The sequence below is a fragment of the Rhopalosiphum maidis genome, chromosome 1 (genome assembly GCF_003676215.2).
Source record: "Rhopalosiphum maidis isolate BTI-1 chromosome 1, ASM367621v3, whole genome shotgun sequence".
Taxonomy (NCBI): domain Eukaryota; kingdom Metazoa; phylum Arthropoda; class Insecta; order Hemiptera; family Aphididae; genus Rhopalosiphum; species Rhopalosiphum maidis.
The window spans coordinates 73,083,984-73,101,536 of NC_040877.1; the positions used below are offsets into that span (position 1 = coordinate 73,083,984).

At 28.3% G+C, this 17,553-nt stretch overlaps 1 protein-coding gene across 3 annotated transcripts in view; it reads right to left on the bottom strand.

Annotated features, from left to right (window-relative positions):
• LOC113555315 overlaps positions 1 to 17,553 on the bottom strand; it is a 54,702-nt gene that overhangs the window by 10,638 nt on the left and 26,511 nt on the right. For all 3 annotated transcript variants that reach the window (XM_026959742.1, XM_026959741.1, XM_026959740.1), the window contains exons 3-6: positions 3,059 to 3,290; positions 2,213 to 2,326; positions 1,934 to 2,142; positions 84 to 188 (exon numbers count right to left, since the gene is read on the bottom strand). In XM_026959742.1, coding sequence (XP_026815543.1) covers positions 84 to 188; positions 1,934 to 2,142; positions 2,213 to 2,326; positions 3,059 to 3,290 — 660 coding nt within the window. The remainder of the gene's footprint in view (positions 1 to 83; positions 189 to 1,933; positions 2,143 to 2,212; positions 2,327 to 3,058; positions 3,291 to 17,553) is intronic.

The following is a 17,553-nucleotide window of genomic DNA, read 5'->3' on the forward strand; positions in this document are numbered from 1 at the left end:
ATAAATTGTAAATTATGAATATAACTATTCCTTTAATAATATTAATAACTTTTGAAAATAACAGATAATTTTCGTTAACTTACTTCTTCTAGATTCTTCTCTGTCCAGCGCATATTTATTAAATAAAATCGATGGCACTTGCTGCAGTTCTGGCCCATCTAGTTGATCACCATCTGAATAACTTGGATCTAACAAAATAAAAAATAAATTTAAAATACCATTCGATGATTAAAAAAAAACCCTATTAATTTTCATTGTCCTCCATAAAATAGTCACACTGGTACAGCCGAGTGCTTAACTTTATGTCATCGCAATACATTATTAATCCAACACACAATTATATTGATGGTTTTTTCCAGTAAAATGAATTATATATATATATATCAAGTATTTTAAAATGTAACTGTAATACTTGTACTACGGTATATCATTTCTCTAGAAGTAAAATGTCTTACATTCAAGACAATTCTTATAAAAATAATCTTTATCCAGGCTAAATATTTCTCTAGGAAATAACATAAAAGTAAAAACAAAACGGTAAAAAAGTGCATTGAATCATCTTTGATAAGCGAATATTATTAGAAACATATTATAAATAAGTATTTGCTTGATAATTTTTATGAATGATTTGTATGGAAATGTTTTCATTTTATGGACTATAAAACATCTCTTCGTATATACGGCACGAACACTATAACAATATCTTTATAGTTTATCTATAAAAAATATTTTCAACTCTGTTATATGTAAAGGTAATAAATATATATAATTATTATATAGAAGGTATTCTTTGCAGCGTATATCATGATATTGTGTATATCAGCTATAAGCAATAATTTGTATTTAAATAAATAACTCGTAAATAATATTTAGTAAGGAATTATTATAAATACATACTCGGATCCAACTTGCGATATATTATACAGATTACGCATGTAACGAAATTAAAATATTTAACTATATTTTTATTTCTAATCTTATAAAGCATAAAATAAAATGTTAAACTTATAATGTGTTTTAATGGTTTTATACAGTTTAAAATTCATAATACGTAAAAGGAACGTTTATTATACTTAATGATATTTACGTGTTACTGGATTTTACCCCACATAGGGGTACTTACTAGCTCACATTTTGGGAATATTTATACCAATGAAAGGTGTTTGAGAAATGAAAAAATATATCTATTAAGTTTCTATAACTATGTTGGTACTTTGTAGTAAGACTGTAGTTTTAATGTTAGTTTTTAAAGATAATTTACGATCCTGTATGGAAACCGAATTTATTACGGTACTATAATGATTAGTTTAATAACCATGAACGTACTTTAGAAAATATAAGAAACATCAAAATAATGTTTAGAATTTTAGATCGATCTATAACTTTTTTTCTTCTCGACTCTCATCAATTAACATTTATTTTAGCTCTAATAATAATTTTATGAATTTAAATTTATAATATACATAATACATTTTATTATTTTTTTTTCAAATAATATTTATTAATATTTTAACATATTTTTCTCATTTAAATGGTTTATTATATGTTTTTTGAAACAGTTAAATTTAAATGCTTGTGACAACATCAAAAACGACTTTTTAAGCATCATACATTTAAAGAATACAATTTTTGGTATTTAAACAGTCACGGTAATGATGGTCATAAATCTTTTAAGTATAAATACAATACAATTATAGTTTTTAAAACTTAACGATAATCCATTCGATAAATAATTAAGATCGTGATAAAATATATACTCTGCGTGTGTCTAATCCATTAGTAAATATTAACTAAGCTTAAGCATTTCACCAGGACACTTGTTTTAATACATAATATATGATACACAAGCCTAATACTAATTTTCACGTTCTCTAAATGTATTATGATTTCATTTCACTCTAACATACAAATACTATATATATGATGTGAGTACCTTGTACTCGATATCGACCATGATAATAATGGTTAGCATTATTTCGGTGACCACTATTTTGACTGGTTGATCTTGGTTTAATAGCTGGCGAGTGTCTTCGTAACGGTACGGTGTCGGAATACCTGGATTGCTGTGAATATCGATTAGGGGCTTTAACGGGCATTCCGCCTCCAAACATGGCATATTCTCTTTCCATTTTATTATAATACCTACAAGAAATATATATAGTTTGTGATAGAAAAAAAAAATCAGACTACCACAACTCTATAGATATTTCACCTGCATTCGGTATCTGAATAAGAAGATCTAGTGTAACAATCTGACATTCCAAGAGCACTGTCGGCGGATCTCTGTGATATTCGACCTGTTCTCTTTAGTGACGTAGTTCTGGAACTAGAAAATAGATCAAATTAAACAAAAACAAATTATTGCGTTACAGTAAATTTGTAACATTTAAAGACTGATTCTAGTACGCAAATTTAGGAATAGCAATCAAGTACGTTTTTAATGGGGTTTTACAAAAACGATTTTTCAAGTCATCATTATTTTGATAATGTTTTCGTGAGATGTGATGATTTAATATAATATCTATTAAATTATATATTATAATACTAATTTATTACAACTATTTATATGGAACTTCTAACTCAAATAAATAATTAAAAAAAAAAAATCAGAAATTATAATATAATACATATAAATTATAGTTATAGTATTTTAGTACATCTAAAATTAAAAAATCCGTTTAATTTGTTAAAAAAAAAAAATGAAACGTCATAAATGTAAATAAAATGTTAAGTCATATTTGATATAAATTAATCAACACAATAATTTCACCACAACAAAAATAAATTAAATAGTTGAATTATATTGAAATAAAATGATCAATATTGACGCAGTTTAATAATATAATCCTCTCGCACTTCTACGATGAACTTCACAAAAATACAACATAATCAATAAACAATAAACATTAATTTCTGGATACAACTAGAAGTAGTCAAAATCTATAAAACTTGACCACTTGACCTATTACGGGCCTTCAGGGGATTAACAAGTGAACGTGCTTTGACTGGGTTAGGTATTAAAATATGTAAATCCAACACCAGGTATGTTAAATCTTACCCGTGTGATCTTGTAGTGGACCTTTGACTGCGGGACCTCCTTAGGGACTGTACTCGTCTCTGCCGCCTGGTGCACGTATAGCAACATACTTTCCAGTAGAGGAACCTGAAGGAATGCGCCATTATGTCACCAATATTGGACAGGCACAGAAGCATCAACGGTATACCGACAATCGCATAAAATATAGTGGCTATTTTTCCATTAAGGGTTTTTGGAGCTATGTGACCGTAACCTGAAATAAAATATTTGGATTATCTACAAAAGCCGTCCTTATAATAAATTTCAACTATATGATAAAAAATATAAGTTCTGAAGTTTACATCACGTTTATTAACCGTATACGTTTATACGCATTTTTACGGAAACACATATTTTAAATGTATTCAAAACAATTCCATTTTAAAATATATTCAACTTCTTGTAAAAAAAAATACAAACAACAATAAAATAAACAATATTTAAAAAAAAAAATTGCACTTCACATGCATATACGTTAACCATCTATGTCTGACCTGGAAATCGTATTTCTCTTATCAAACACTAAGAGATATAGGAGTTTTCAATGTTGTTATTATTTATTATTATCGAATATTGTAAAACACCAATACCCTTTACTTAATGCCTGATGAAAATTTACCAAACACATTTGATGTAAAGTATATGTAAGACTAAAGTAACTTTATAAAATCATCGAGGCTAAGTGTGGTTTTACTGATTAAAGTTTAACAATAGTTAAAATGGCTTTCTTATTTAAAGAACAAAGCCTGCTTAATTAAACAAAGTTCTTTTTTGTACCACGATACTAAAAAAAGGTTGAATGTATAAAGTTGAAAATAATATACTGTAAGCAAACTTACTAAATCAGACACAATAAGTAATAACCTAAAGCTTAAAGTTATTTCAATTAATCAACAAATAGTGTTTGGTAAAACAATATTTGTAATCAATCATGTTTTGTTATTATTGTATAAATAAAACCAAAGTGATAATCAGAAAATCAATACATTTTTCACGTACGTGAAGTTTTCACCCCGACTATGTCCAATCGATTTCATGTCGGTGTCATTTACTTGCAACTAATTTGCAACAATTTACCACGTCGATAAAGTAATTAGCAATATATTTTTAATGAATATATACAAATATAACTTTGAAGTACTGAGATCGCGCAAAACCCCAACTTCAACTATTAAGTTCCAAATCAGTGTCCGATCTGTTAAGTAGTTTTTAAATGGTGTTCCATACATTACGAGTATCTATAATTTGTTTAAACTGATTGCACTTTGTTGAATAAAGTAAACAACTTTTTGGTGATATTCAATATTTGTTTTTGTTATCTTATTCATAGGGAATGTAAAAATAAAACAAATTACATCAAAACTTATACTAGTATAGTATGCTATGTAACCAAGGAGGCCTGAGACTCATATTTTAAGGGAGCGCCAAAAAGTTCATTACCTGATTAATAATACTATACAAAAATATCTTGACAAAATATTGGTTTTAGTGCAATCGTCGTAATGATTTTGAATTTCTTTCTGGCAATTCATTGTATATAACACAACTTGAAATATTTAAGAAATGAGCATCTAACTTAACAATTAAATATGATAAAGATAAATGTCCAGAAATAATTAGAGAAATATAATTTTTTAAATATCACCTAAAAGCAATATTACAAGATGTACAAAACGTAACATTTTTAAATAATTTAAATGCAATAAAATCTTTACAAGAACTTGTTTCAAATTTTCCAAGCTTGATAATTGCATAGAGATATAAGATTGTATATCATGTCTGCTATTATCGCAACCGAAGAACGTTCCTTTAATAAATTAAAAATAATCAAAACATACTTATGATCAAAAATATCCCAAAATAGATTAACTAATTCAAAAATACTATTAATTGAAAATAAAATGACAAACAATATCGATTTTGAATGCGTTATAGAAGATAAATCAAGTCAAAGAAGATTAAATTTTGAATCATATAATATTATGTTAAATAATCAAATTTAAATAACGTTTACTAATGACAACACAATTTTTTTTCTCTTATTATTATAATACTGTATACAATATTACACCGTTTACTACATTTTAAGTTATTTTATTATTTTTACAAAAATTTTTAATAATATATAAGTAATAAAATATTAATACAATAATACCAAATAAGTTGAAAAAGATTAAATAGTAAATTAATGGAGGGGATCGAATATTTTTAATTTTGCTCCGGGCGCCAAATCATAACGGCACGGCTCTGAGTATAATATATTTACCACTTTTAACTTATGACACTTTAATTTAATTACCTAATCATAGAGTGCCAACCAAATTCAATTTTCAAACAATTTAGAGATACTTAATTTATTTAATTGGCGCCTTTACTCGCTACCTACTATCTGAAAAAGTATCGTTAAAAAAAATATATCGCTCAGAATCGTTAAATTAATTTATAAGCGCGATGGCTTATTTAAAATAAAATAACAGGAATACAGGACACAATTCTGTTTAATTAAATACTCATACAATATTAATATTGATTTGTCCTTAAAATAATTTAAAACAGTTCACTTAAAATTGTATTATTCAAGAATTAAGAACATGACTTTTAGACTTCGACAAAACTCTATAAAAAACCCTGTGTTGCATTTCAAATTTTTCGATACCTTATATACGAATCAATTTTAATTATAATAATAATTAAACAATTAGTTTAATGCCGTGGATTTTTATTATGATACTCTGTATGCATATAATATTATATGACTAGTTAATAACAAATTAGGTACCATGTTAATTACTATTCCGATGTGTTCCGATGGTGTATTATACATTAGTATGTACAATAATATAATAGTTATTCAATAAATTATCATATTATATTGTGTACAGGGCAGGATCTATAAATAATAAGAGTGACCTAGTGTCTAATGATCTGCGTTGTATCCCACATTTTTTTTCATGATTATTCCTAAAATATAATATAACTAACAACTTACTTATATAACATAATCATTTTTTACATAGGTCTTGAATTTTAATATACTTAAGAATTATTTGGGCAAAATGAGTAATGACACAAATTCGTATTTTCGTATTATTTTGAATTTTTATTATATTAATCGATAGTATTATAATACAAGTATTCCCGCCACGTGAAAAATATCAAAAATATTGGATCAATAGAATACACGATAATCATATAACATTGAAAATTAAGAAAAAAGGCAATAAACTGGCTTGTTTCATTTAACGAAAAAAAAAAATCATTTCGTATTGTCGTTGTACTAACTCTCCCGGCAATTGTCAGATCTAGGCGGATAAATCGATTTTTGTTCACTTTCTGAAGTGAAAACGAAGACTCATGCAATTATAATTTAAAATTTTATATTAATTAGCCATGGCCTAAAAAAATAAACAGACAAAAAAATGATCTTATGAAAAAATACATCCTCACGTGTCACAACACCATCGTGATTTATATCGAAAGATTTGTAACGCTCTACATACACATCGTCTTCGTCATCCGCCCAAAAATCAAATAAAATAGAGAGGGATCTCATACTGGAAGAATAAACCGTTTTTTCGGCGTCAAAAAATTAATAATTAACAATGTAACTCACATATTTATCCTGTCAACCTAAATATGCATGCAAACTTCACGCTTATCCAATGGACGATGATTTGTAAGTTTTTTAATGTAAGTAAAATATTAAATTGTGTAGCCTACTTGTTATATGTATCAACCGTCAAGCGCATTGAACCTCGAAAAGTATTTTTTTATCGTTGTTATTATTTCGCCACCTCAACGGCAATAATCATATAATATTACGACGCCGATAGATTTTACTTACATCACTCTATAAACCACAGTACGTATAATTTACTGGATAATTCTCCAATCATGTATACATTTTTATCTATTAATAATGTATTTATTAAAATACTTTTTGAAATTTTCAATTTCATTATAAAAATAGCATTATATTTTCAAATGTTTAGATTTTTACACAATTAGTGAAGTATACTGCGTGACGATTTAATAGCAAAAGATCTTTTTTTTCAACTACTTTTTTATGCGTGAACATTTAAGGAGATTATTTTTTTAATATTTTGATGCGCTTATAAATCGAAATGCTGGTATTTTTTTTCAATAGTTTCTTAGTTTCTAAACTTAACGCACTAATAGTTCACGGTTATAGGTTTACTCAATTTCGGGACTATGACGATTATATTACCATTTTATAGTTGGTAAAATTTATCCATTTATAAAAGAAATACAATACTAAATATTACATATATATATTGTATTACTAAAGAAAATTATTTAAGAATTTTTATCGTTAGTTGATAAAGCTTAATAACTTCAGAACCAGCTACTAATCCATTATTTTATTTAAATGTATTAACATTTTCAAAGGGGGTTCTCATTTGGAAAAATAAAAAATTAAAACAATTTTGTATTTCACCAAATACTTCTTAAATTGTTAAATGGTACAAAAATACATTCATTTTAAAATTTAGTCTTTGAGTATATAATACTATAATGTATGATGTATCAAATCCAAAAATTAAACTTTGAATAAATAAATTATCCCAGGATAAAAGAGTACTAAATTTAATCAGTGAATCACAGCTATTTATGATATATAATATATATAATATATATTATATATTATGTATTTGAAAATATAGGAATTGCTTATAAGCATATTATATAAACAATTATGACCTCGTATCGATCTGGTTTGGGCATAGGCTTATTGATATAGGTAAAACGATTGTTACTGTTTAATTTTTCAATCGGTAAATTATGACATAGGTGTGTCACCGTCAGATTCCATGTATATTATTTTTGCAACGATGACTTAATCGTGATCATTCGTTTTTATTTAATTCAACCGCTTATAAAGATACTAGACTTTGATACGCACCCCAAATTATTATTTTTCACACTTGCGATTCACCGCAAAAACAAAAACATACCAAAAAACGCTCGTAAATCGCCCGCACCACGACCCAGTCATCCAAGTCACGAGTGCGTTGTATAATAATCGACGACATTTAATTCATCCTCTCGACCGTACTGACCGAAAGCTGCTTTGAAAATAAAACAAAAATCTCTATACAGACATAATATCTCGATACGTATTCGGAATCTCTCGTTTGGACTGTACTATCTATCCATGTATAATAATACCCTCTAGCTAACTTTTATCCTCTCCTCACAAACAATACGTGAATAGGTTTATTGTTTTATTATACAGGGTGACTCATTGAGAATTTTTACCCGCCCCCTTTATAGTTTAATTATTAATTTATTCATACTATGATTTTTGAGTATATATTTATAAACCATATTTTAAAACATTTTTTTTTTTTTTTTTTTAATGATGATTACCAATCTATTTTAATATAATTGTTAAAAATATAATAATTAAAAAACTTGATTCATCTAGATAGAAATTCAATAGATTAGTTTTTGAGTTATTACACTTTGTGTATTAAGGATAATATAGTATTTAATAATGGTTTTATATGAAATATAACAGATTTGTATTTACTCTACTATTTATTATTTCTATTTTATTACTTATTACACAATTCAAAGAGTTTTAATGAATAATAATTGCTATTATTTCCAAATAATTATAATACTTTATCTTCTAAATCTATATAATCATGAACTATTACCCTTAGTACTTAAACTTTATAATTCAAAAACTACTTATCAACGTTTTTATACAAATCATTTATTATTAATAAATCATATTAGAAAATAGTTGGTATTCGTTAGAAAAAAACTTGACTATAACAGGACATTCCTTATTATACAATAAATCTAAATATTTGATAATATAACCCTTCAGTGTACAACAGAATTTAAATATATAAATTATTTAAAGGAAATTAGGGTGAACATGCTTTTTAAATTACCCTGTATAAGTATGAGGTGGTACGCCTGTATCTCAATTTATTTTGATCCGTCGAAGTATAATGGCTCGGGTTATCGTGGTTTATTAAAACCATCAGCAATCGAAATTAAAAAAAACAAGTTGTATTAGAGGACTTCCATAAAAAAAAACATAAGATGCCTACAACTATATGCATTTATAAGATAACTGAATATTAGATTGAAAAAAATTGTTTCTCTGTACCTTAATAATCATACGTTCACAAATATTGTAAACTAAGATTTACGAAACATATTAATGTGTAGATGTAGATACATGTGAAAATAAAAATTTTGTTTTCTAAAATAGAATAACACTCAGTGAGACACTCATGCATGAGTCTCACGCCATACATTTTCCACTGAGATGTAATAATAACTTATTGTAATATGAATATAAAAGCAAATTGAAACAATCAAAACCTGTCTACAAAATTAAATTTTATTTTCATTAATCAAACCAATTTTAAATTCTAAGATACGTGCAAACACGAGCGTTAGACTTTAAATTTGTATGATAATATTTATTTTAAAATGTCTTAATACCTTAATAAAACAAATCAAAATTTTCTAGTTTAATGCATTTATACAAAGACCAGTTGATTTTTGGCGGATAAGAATATTCTAAAACGAAAAATACAAACACATTTATTACCCGCAGGTATATAATAAAAAATAAAAATAAAATTATAATTTATTTCAAAAACAATAGCTCTTGCGTTCCGTAAAGAAACTAAATTTAAATCTTAATAAACTGTTTTGGAGATTGCCGTTTCTTGAAAGAAATTCAATCCGAAATACTTATTAAAACTAACGAATTGAATAACGAAAGAAATAAAAGTCCATAAAAACAAATCTGTCTTTGAAAATGGATGAAGTGAATAATTTATTTTATTATCCCGAAGAAAGTTTGAAACGTCATCAATATTTGTCGTTGATAATTTTGTTTTAACATTTTAATTAAATTTCAACAAAATATAAAACGATGGATATAAAATATGGGTAACCAGTAATTTGTCACAGCCAATTTAAAAATGTTTCACTAATTCAAAATTAAATAGGTACATTTAAAAAACAATAATTATTCAACAAAAGAAATTATAAATTTATAAATATGTATCAACAGCAAAGCTATTATCGTTTTTAAATCTAAGATATTACAATTTAAGTTAGTAGTTTAAGTAATATAGGTGTAAATTAATAGATATATAAAATAAGTGATACAGGTATGGTAAAATAATGTTAGTTTAAATGAAATAGTGTATTTTTGATAAATGTAAAAATGTTGTGAGCAGTGATAGTTTCTTGATTTTAAATTATAAAATGTTCATACAGTATTATTGTATATTATCAATACGCCCTACTTGTTTTTTATTCTGAATGAAATTTTCTCGCATTGATTTTATGATCACGTGACCACTTCGAAGTATTATTATGCAGTCTGATCACAGATTTTCTTTGCCGGTTAATGTTAATGCATATTTGCCATATTTCCAAAAGCCTGTTAATAAATCGTAAAAAGCTTCATAACAACTCTGTGAAGAAAATGTATGCTAACATTGCTAACAAATAAAATGTGATCTAACCATTTTTGAATAAATCGATAGTTCCGATTGTCTTTAAACGATTTTAGGTACTTGTTTTTATGTTAAACTTGTTTTATCGTTTTTATATTTTTGTCATCTAAACTCTAAAGGAAGGATTTTTAATCAGTTTAAATTGCTAAACGTTCATCACCAGCACCACATTTATTAATATTACAAACGTCAGGATGCTTTTACATGTAATACATACTATAAACAAGTACTTGATAAAAATCATAATAAGTTGTAGTAAATAAAGATACGTATAATATACCTACATTATAGGTAACACGACAATTCACGGTTTAGTTTCCAAATAAACAATAATGTTTGTTTCTGTGGTTTACACTCGAAAATATAATAAAAGATCGCGTTAGAAGATGATTTACTATAGACGAGAATAAAGCACCTATTGTATACGCCGTATACGTTGTACTACACCGAAGTAATCAACACAATCAAAATAAAATAAAACCGACAGCACCGCTAGCAATGTCGTTACCAAGAATCTGAATAACGGATTTTCTTACGTTTTTTAATTTTTTTTTTTCAATATTCAAAAATTCTGTGTTCACTACATTTTTTAAATACCGGCTAGTGACGTGTAGAGCATGGTGGTGCAATTAAAACGTAATCAAATAAAATGATCTGTCTGCTTCTAATCCCCTCGATACTTACTATTCATCAACTACCGCTAATGTGTGCGAATAAAATTATGATGCAGATGACCTGTTCTGATCAACATGATTTCGACGTATAATATTATTTTCTATAATATGTGACGTCAATATTTTTAAATAGATTTTTTCGTCCACACTTCACGGATTAATGGTTGTTTAACAATATTGGATATATGTAAAAACGTGACAAGTAGACCACCCTGCACCTCGACGTTCTGAACAACGCGTCCGTAATAATTATATTTTGTTTAAATAGCTAGACGGCTCTTCGGGATTCTCTGGTAGTGATTATTTCGCTTTCGGATAGATAGTTGGGTATATTATTATTATATAAAAGTAATTTTGAGTTTCCGATGCTCACGACTGCGAAAACGAAAAATCAAAGAGCTGTGCGTAAAAGTAAATTCTATACACTGTAGGTGGAGCGTTTGAATTGCGAAAATTTTTCAGTTTCAGAACGGTTTATGGTTCTTAGTAAAAAAAATATATTAATTCTTTGTGGTCCCGTTTGAAATCCGCCTGAAAAAGCGTATATGAGAGCTGAAATCAAAATCTATCGTTTTACGCTTCTACGTTTAAAAAAAAAAAACTGAACCCGTAGGCCATTACGGATTTTCTACAAACCATACTGACGTATGTACAGTAGTATTCCGATAAAAATACATTTTACATAACCTACTGAGCAAATTCTACGTAAATATTCGCTTTTGAGAAACATAATTTAGATATCATAATATTAATATTCTTTCGCAAACCCACACAATAATATATTATTATTGTCTACTAACACGCTAGCTCGAGAACCCCAAAATTATCGCACTGTAGACGTGTGTAATAATATAATATTATGAAGCGTATGGCAGCCGTACGGGTACAATAATAATAATAATAATAATAATATTATGGTGCTGCGTACTCGTATTGTACGGCGTGAGCGCGCGCCCGCGTGCGTGTTACGTTGTGACGAAACGTTGTGCATCGGCTCATTTCACCATCATCTGATTTTCGCGCCGATTCCAGTCCACTCGCGCCGGCGGGCGGACGACGATGTTCCGCGTCGTTGTGTCGTAACAATAACAATAATATTAGTTGTTGTTATTGTTATCATACGCGTGACAATGCGTGCTGTACACGTCTTTTACGTGTCCCATTACACGGCGCCGTTTCCGCGGTCGCGGTGGGCGGGACAGCGCGAAAATATCGTTTTGACCGAACGGTGTTCGACCAGAGATCCCGGATTTTGGGTCCACGAAATCCGCTCCGACACGGCACGGCTAACTAGCGCACCGTTCGGCGGGTTGGATAACGCGATCGCGTACACGGTGCCGTTCCATTGTAGATCGTACCTGTGACGCGTGTACGACGACGGTGTGTAGAGCGCGGAGACGGACGACTCCCTCCGCCGCCGGTCGTTGCGAAATAATAAATAAAAAAAAAATTGTGTGTACATTAATCCGAACTCTCGGCGGTCACGCGGCGGCGCCGTCGGCGAAACGCGCGATCGGTCTATTGAAACCGCCGACACGATTGTTATCGCTATTCCTGCAGTAAGATAATATAAAGACAATAGCGCGTCAGCGCGACACGGCACCGTGCGCGTGCCGGGCGCGGATCTAGAACGATCTGACTTGGGGTGCGCTGGATATGTTTGTTGTCTTTTGCCCGGAAAAACGACAAATAATACGGTTTCATTAAATGTCAGACATTATCTAATCGTAATGTTATTATAATATATTTGCAAAAATCATGAAAAAGTTGACGACAGTAAAAATCCGGATGCGTTACAACCGACCGTGTGTGTAACGCCTTATTACGTGCACGATGTCCAATACACTGTATACACAATTTAATTCTTATAAAGTTAAATTATCGTTTCACGAAAAATGTTGGAAAGTTTTTGAAAATATCATTATTTAGGTATTTATTGATGTCGTTTAAAAACAACATTTTCGAACAATAAGTTATATTTTTCACAGTTTTTTATCTTTATCGTTATTCAAGTTTTTTTACTATAATGATTTACAAAAGTTCAGATATAATTGTTTACTAAAGACTAAACACAACTATTCGATCGTTTTAAAATTATGTTGAAAAATACATTTTTACTGAGAAGTTTCAACAGAATATACGCGGTACCAATCAATCAATATGTTATATATATGTATAATAAACATAGAGTTTAAAGCGTTAAAAGTGAATATCAACTTTAATTAAAAAGAAAGTTAAGTTTTTTTTTTAATTTTTTAACTCGTCTAGTTAATGGATTTACTTATTGATTTAATAAATGAATAACTATTTGTTAAAACTGTCCATTGTAATAACGTAATTTATCACAATTAATTTTAAAACTAATATACATAGTATTATTAAGTTAAAAATATATTCGTACATACATATATATATAATATTATGCTTGTGGTTAAAATTAAAACGCATTAAATATACTTAAATTTAATCCCTATCACTATGTATACAATGATTTTAAATAAATTTAAACAAATAAATGTTTCATAATTTTATAATTTTATATAATGTAGATATGTGGTAGTCTGTAGACATAAATATTAAATAATTTCCTTAACCACTTATGAGTAATGTGCAATGTGCAATAATAGTAAGAAATGTAGGATGATTTTTTTAAGAAAATAGTTACCTAGTTATTATTTATACAATTTAAAAATTGAACAATTATTATGTATGATTCAGTCGATAATTTAAATTTATTAAAAATAATATTTCGACCACACTTAATCATAATCTACTAAAACACCAAACACTCGACGAATACAATTAATAAACTTAAAAACGAAAACTTAACTGTCCAATTAATTTCTTTCTTAAACGAATTTTAAACCCTTATCAATCAGTTTCTGCAACTGTCATTGATAAATTAATTTTAAAAAATGTCAACTAACCCAAATTGAATTTATCCTTTATCAATATTATTATTGAACGCAATTGGATTATTCAAAACAATAATAAATATTAAATTTCAATATTTATTATACGATAAAAAAAAAATTAACTTCGCGTTAGTTAGGTACAAAAAACCATTTAATATAAAAATAGAAGTAGGTACATAAATTAAAAATCAAATTGAGATTTGAGGGGCAAGAGGTTTCCTCTTGCAATTATCTAATTATTTATTTATTCCCAAATGTATTAAGCACTGCTTGCGTAGTTATTTATAATAATTTCAAAAATAAAAATGAATATAGGTATATTATTTGTTAATATTTAACTTATATTAGCTTAATGTTCTTAACATTGCTAAACAAATTCAAGTTAATTGTTTATCATTAACTTGTCATTATAATATTCTATAATATGCTATGTAGGTATTATATTATATTATTATTACATTTATAAGTGGAGATGCCCGTGTCATCGTGTCAAAGAAACAAAAATGAATGATGAAATGTTAGATGTTAAAAATCCATCACTGAATAGTTTCCACGGATTGATATTGTATTATATTGTTTCACTGTATATAATTTTTACACATAAACAACGATGAAAGTAAAAGTGCTAATCTAAACATCTTCTCGTAACTTGTGATTTAACATACTTACATAGTAAGTGTTATTCGATTTCGAAATATGAATATTAAATAATAATATTATACCTATTATCAAACAACTCCTGGTTTTAGAATCATAATAATAATACATAATACTACACTGCAACACATACATGAATGTCGATTTGTTCCGTAATGCACGTGCAGTACGGTTAATGCATAAATTAATTATACGTTTCGAACCGTGAACGCGATTATTTCATCGGATTATTGGCCCGTAATATATATAGTATACAGGAAACACGTTTCGCAGAAAAACGTCTGAAAACTTGTTTTCCTTATGTGTATACAATAATATGTCCTATAAATTTAAGGTAATATAATACTAATAATACAACCGACAAATCGTATCACGATAATAATGTTGTGATCGATCGCAAGGACTTGTACAACTGTTGACACCGAAGGATTAAACGCTATATTATTTTAGGTAGTGAGCACAATTCGTCAGAACGCTACGACGCGTGTGTTTGTGGTGAAATCGTTAAAAAGCGTCAAATGCACGGATCGTTTATTGACGTTTGAAACGTTAAAGGGCACTGCACCGCGGAACAAAATCAACATTGTCCACCGTGACCCAAAATCTGTCATCATTATACGCGAATCCGACGACGGTTAGCCGTGTCCAAGTTCGGTTGTATACATAACGTCATGATGTTATACAACACACAGTCGTTGTGCGCGCGATGACTATCATCCCGATATGTTGCAACAGCGAGCATATTATACACGATGCGTGACTGCAGCAGATTTATGTTGTAGCTGCAGTTCAGGCGTCGAATTAATTGTACGTAAACACCGAATAACGATGTGTACCAATGCTGTTATCATTAATATAACCGTATGTGCATTATTCTCGGAAATTAAATTTGTAAAGGGACTTGGATGTACTGAGCACAAAATAAAACGGCCTCGTCATTTGGGGCTTGGTAAGTTCCCATAGGAGGAAAAATGTGTCGAGTTCCGACCACATGTAAGTCCGACCTACATAAACAAAACTACACCTGCAATGTGTACTCTCCTATACGGTTACATGGTAATAAAATTAAATGCATTACTTATTTCTTTCGTTAAACTTATCTTTATTACGTTATGAAACGAAATAGAATGGGCATGTTGTTGAATCAGTACTCGTTGATTATTAACAAAGTTAACATTTAAACAAATATTAAATGCACTTAAAATTAAATTAAAATTTATAAAAAAAAATGGACGAAATGAATTAATTTTTTAGTAAAAAGGGAAAAATTATTTTAATCCATATAAAAATTATGAATTTCATGAGTAACGCTTCAATACAACGGACATGTTGTTCATATCCATACTAAATGTTACACCGATAATAAAATATTAATTTAAAATAAAAAAAATATTGGTTTTATTTATAAACATACAAAAAAAAACTACTCTCTACTAACAAATAAATAATTCGTGTTAAAAAAAATCAGTAAACAGCGTTATTTAAATACCATAAAACTGTGTTAGACTCTGAGTTATCAATTAATGTACCAAACAATTTATACTTGAGACAACACAAGTATGACGACGCCGTATCCATTTGGGTCCAAATTTAATACCGTAAAATTCAAAGGAAAATAAACGAATTTTACGATTATATTAACTAATTACAAAAAGGATAATGGTACGTTCTTTTCCCTCCTAATATTTGGGCTAGTGCTAATTCTTATAGAATCGCCTGTGACAGTTTCAACTCAATATTACCATATTTTATGTAATTAATTTTTAATTTTTTTATTAATAAATAATATATATGTGTTATATATATATATATAGTAAAAAAACATTGTTATACCTACCTATATAATATTTCAATACGACGATTCAGTGTTATGTGGTATGGGAAAGGGATACCCGAGATAGCTCAACGTTTAATCCATGATTGTAAAACTAACTGAAAAATAGCGGTCTTCAAGTTAATTATTATTTTACCAATTATTAACCATGGTATTAATAAGTTGTATGCTCGCATTGATTACTGATCATGTGGATAATTGGTTGTGATACAAACTTGTTATATATTTTATGTTTGTTTATAAGTAACATACCTTTACGTTGTGATAGTTTGTTTTGTTTAAGAATGGCGTAAGTTTACAAATTTACATTAATCATTAATGCGATATGATTTAATACGTGAACTTTAGTGAATACATTTTGTCAGGGATAGTTTATTTAAAATAAAAATATGACAAATTGAGCAAATTGACGGAATAATATTATTGTAAACATACATTTTTTTCTTTTAATTTATGATAATTATTATTGTTATAATTATTTTAAAAAAATTTTACTCGTTTTAAAACATTAGGTGATACGAATAAGTACATTTTATAACTTATTTCTCTTTCAATTTCTTTCAACCAATTTATCGTAACTCTCTCCTCCCCGAATTTTAATTAAATTTGCCTTCCTGGATATTATTGTTATTATCGTTAAAGATAACCCTAAGTGTCCACAGAAGTCCTATTTATACCCAGACGGATGACTCCGGAACTCGTCACTCGACGGCATTATATTATCACTCCAGTAGTGTACGCATGAACGCGATCGTTTAATTAATTTTTCGCTTTTCGTATAATTATTATTCCGTTCGTTTCGGCCGTCATGTCTGGACGTCGCGCGTGTCACAACGCATCGTATACGCGTATCGCGAACACTTGCAGTGTATATTAC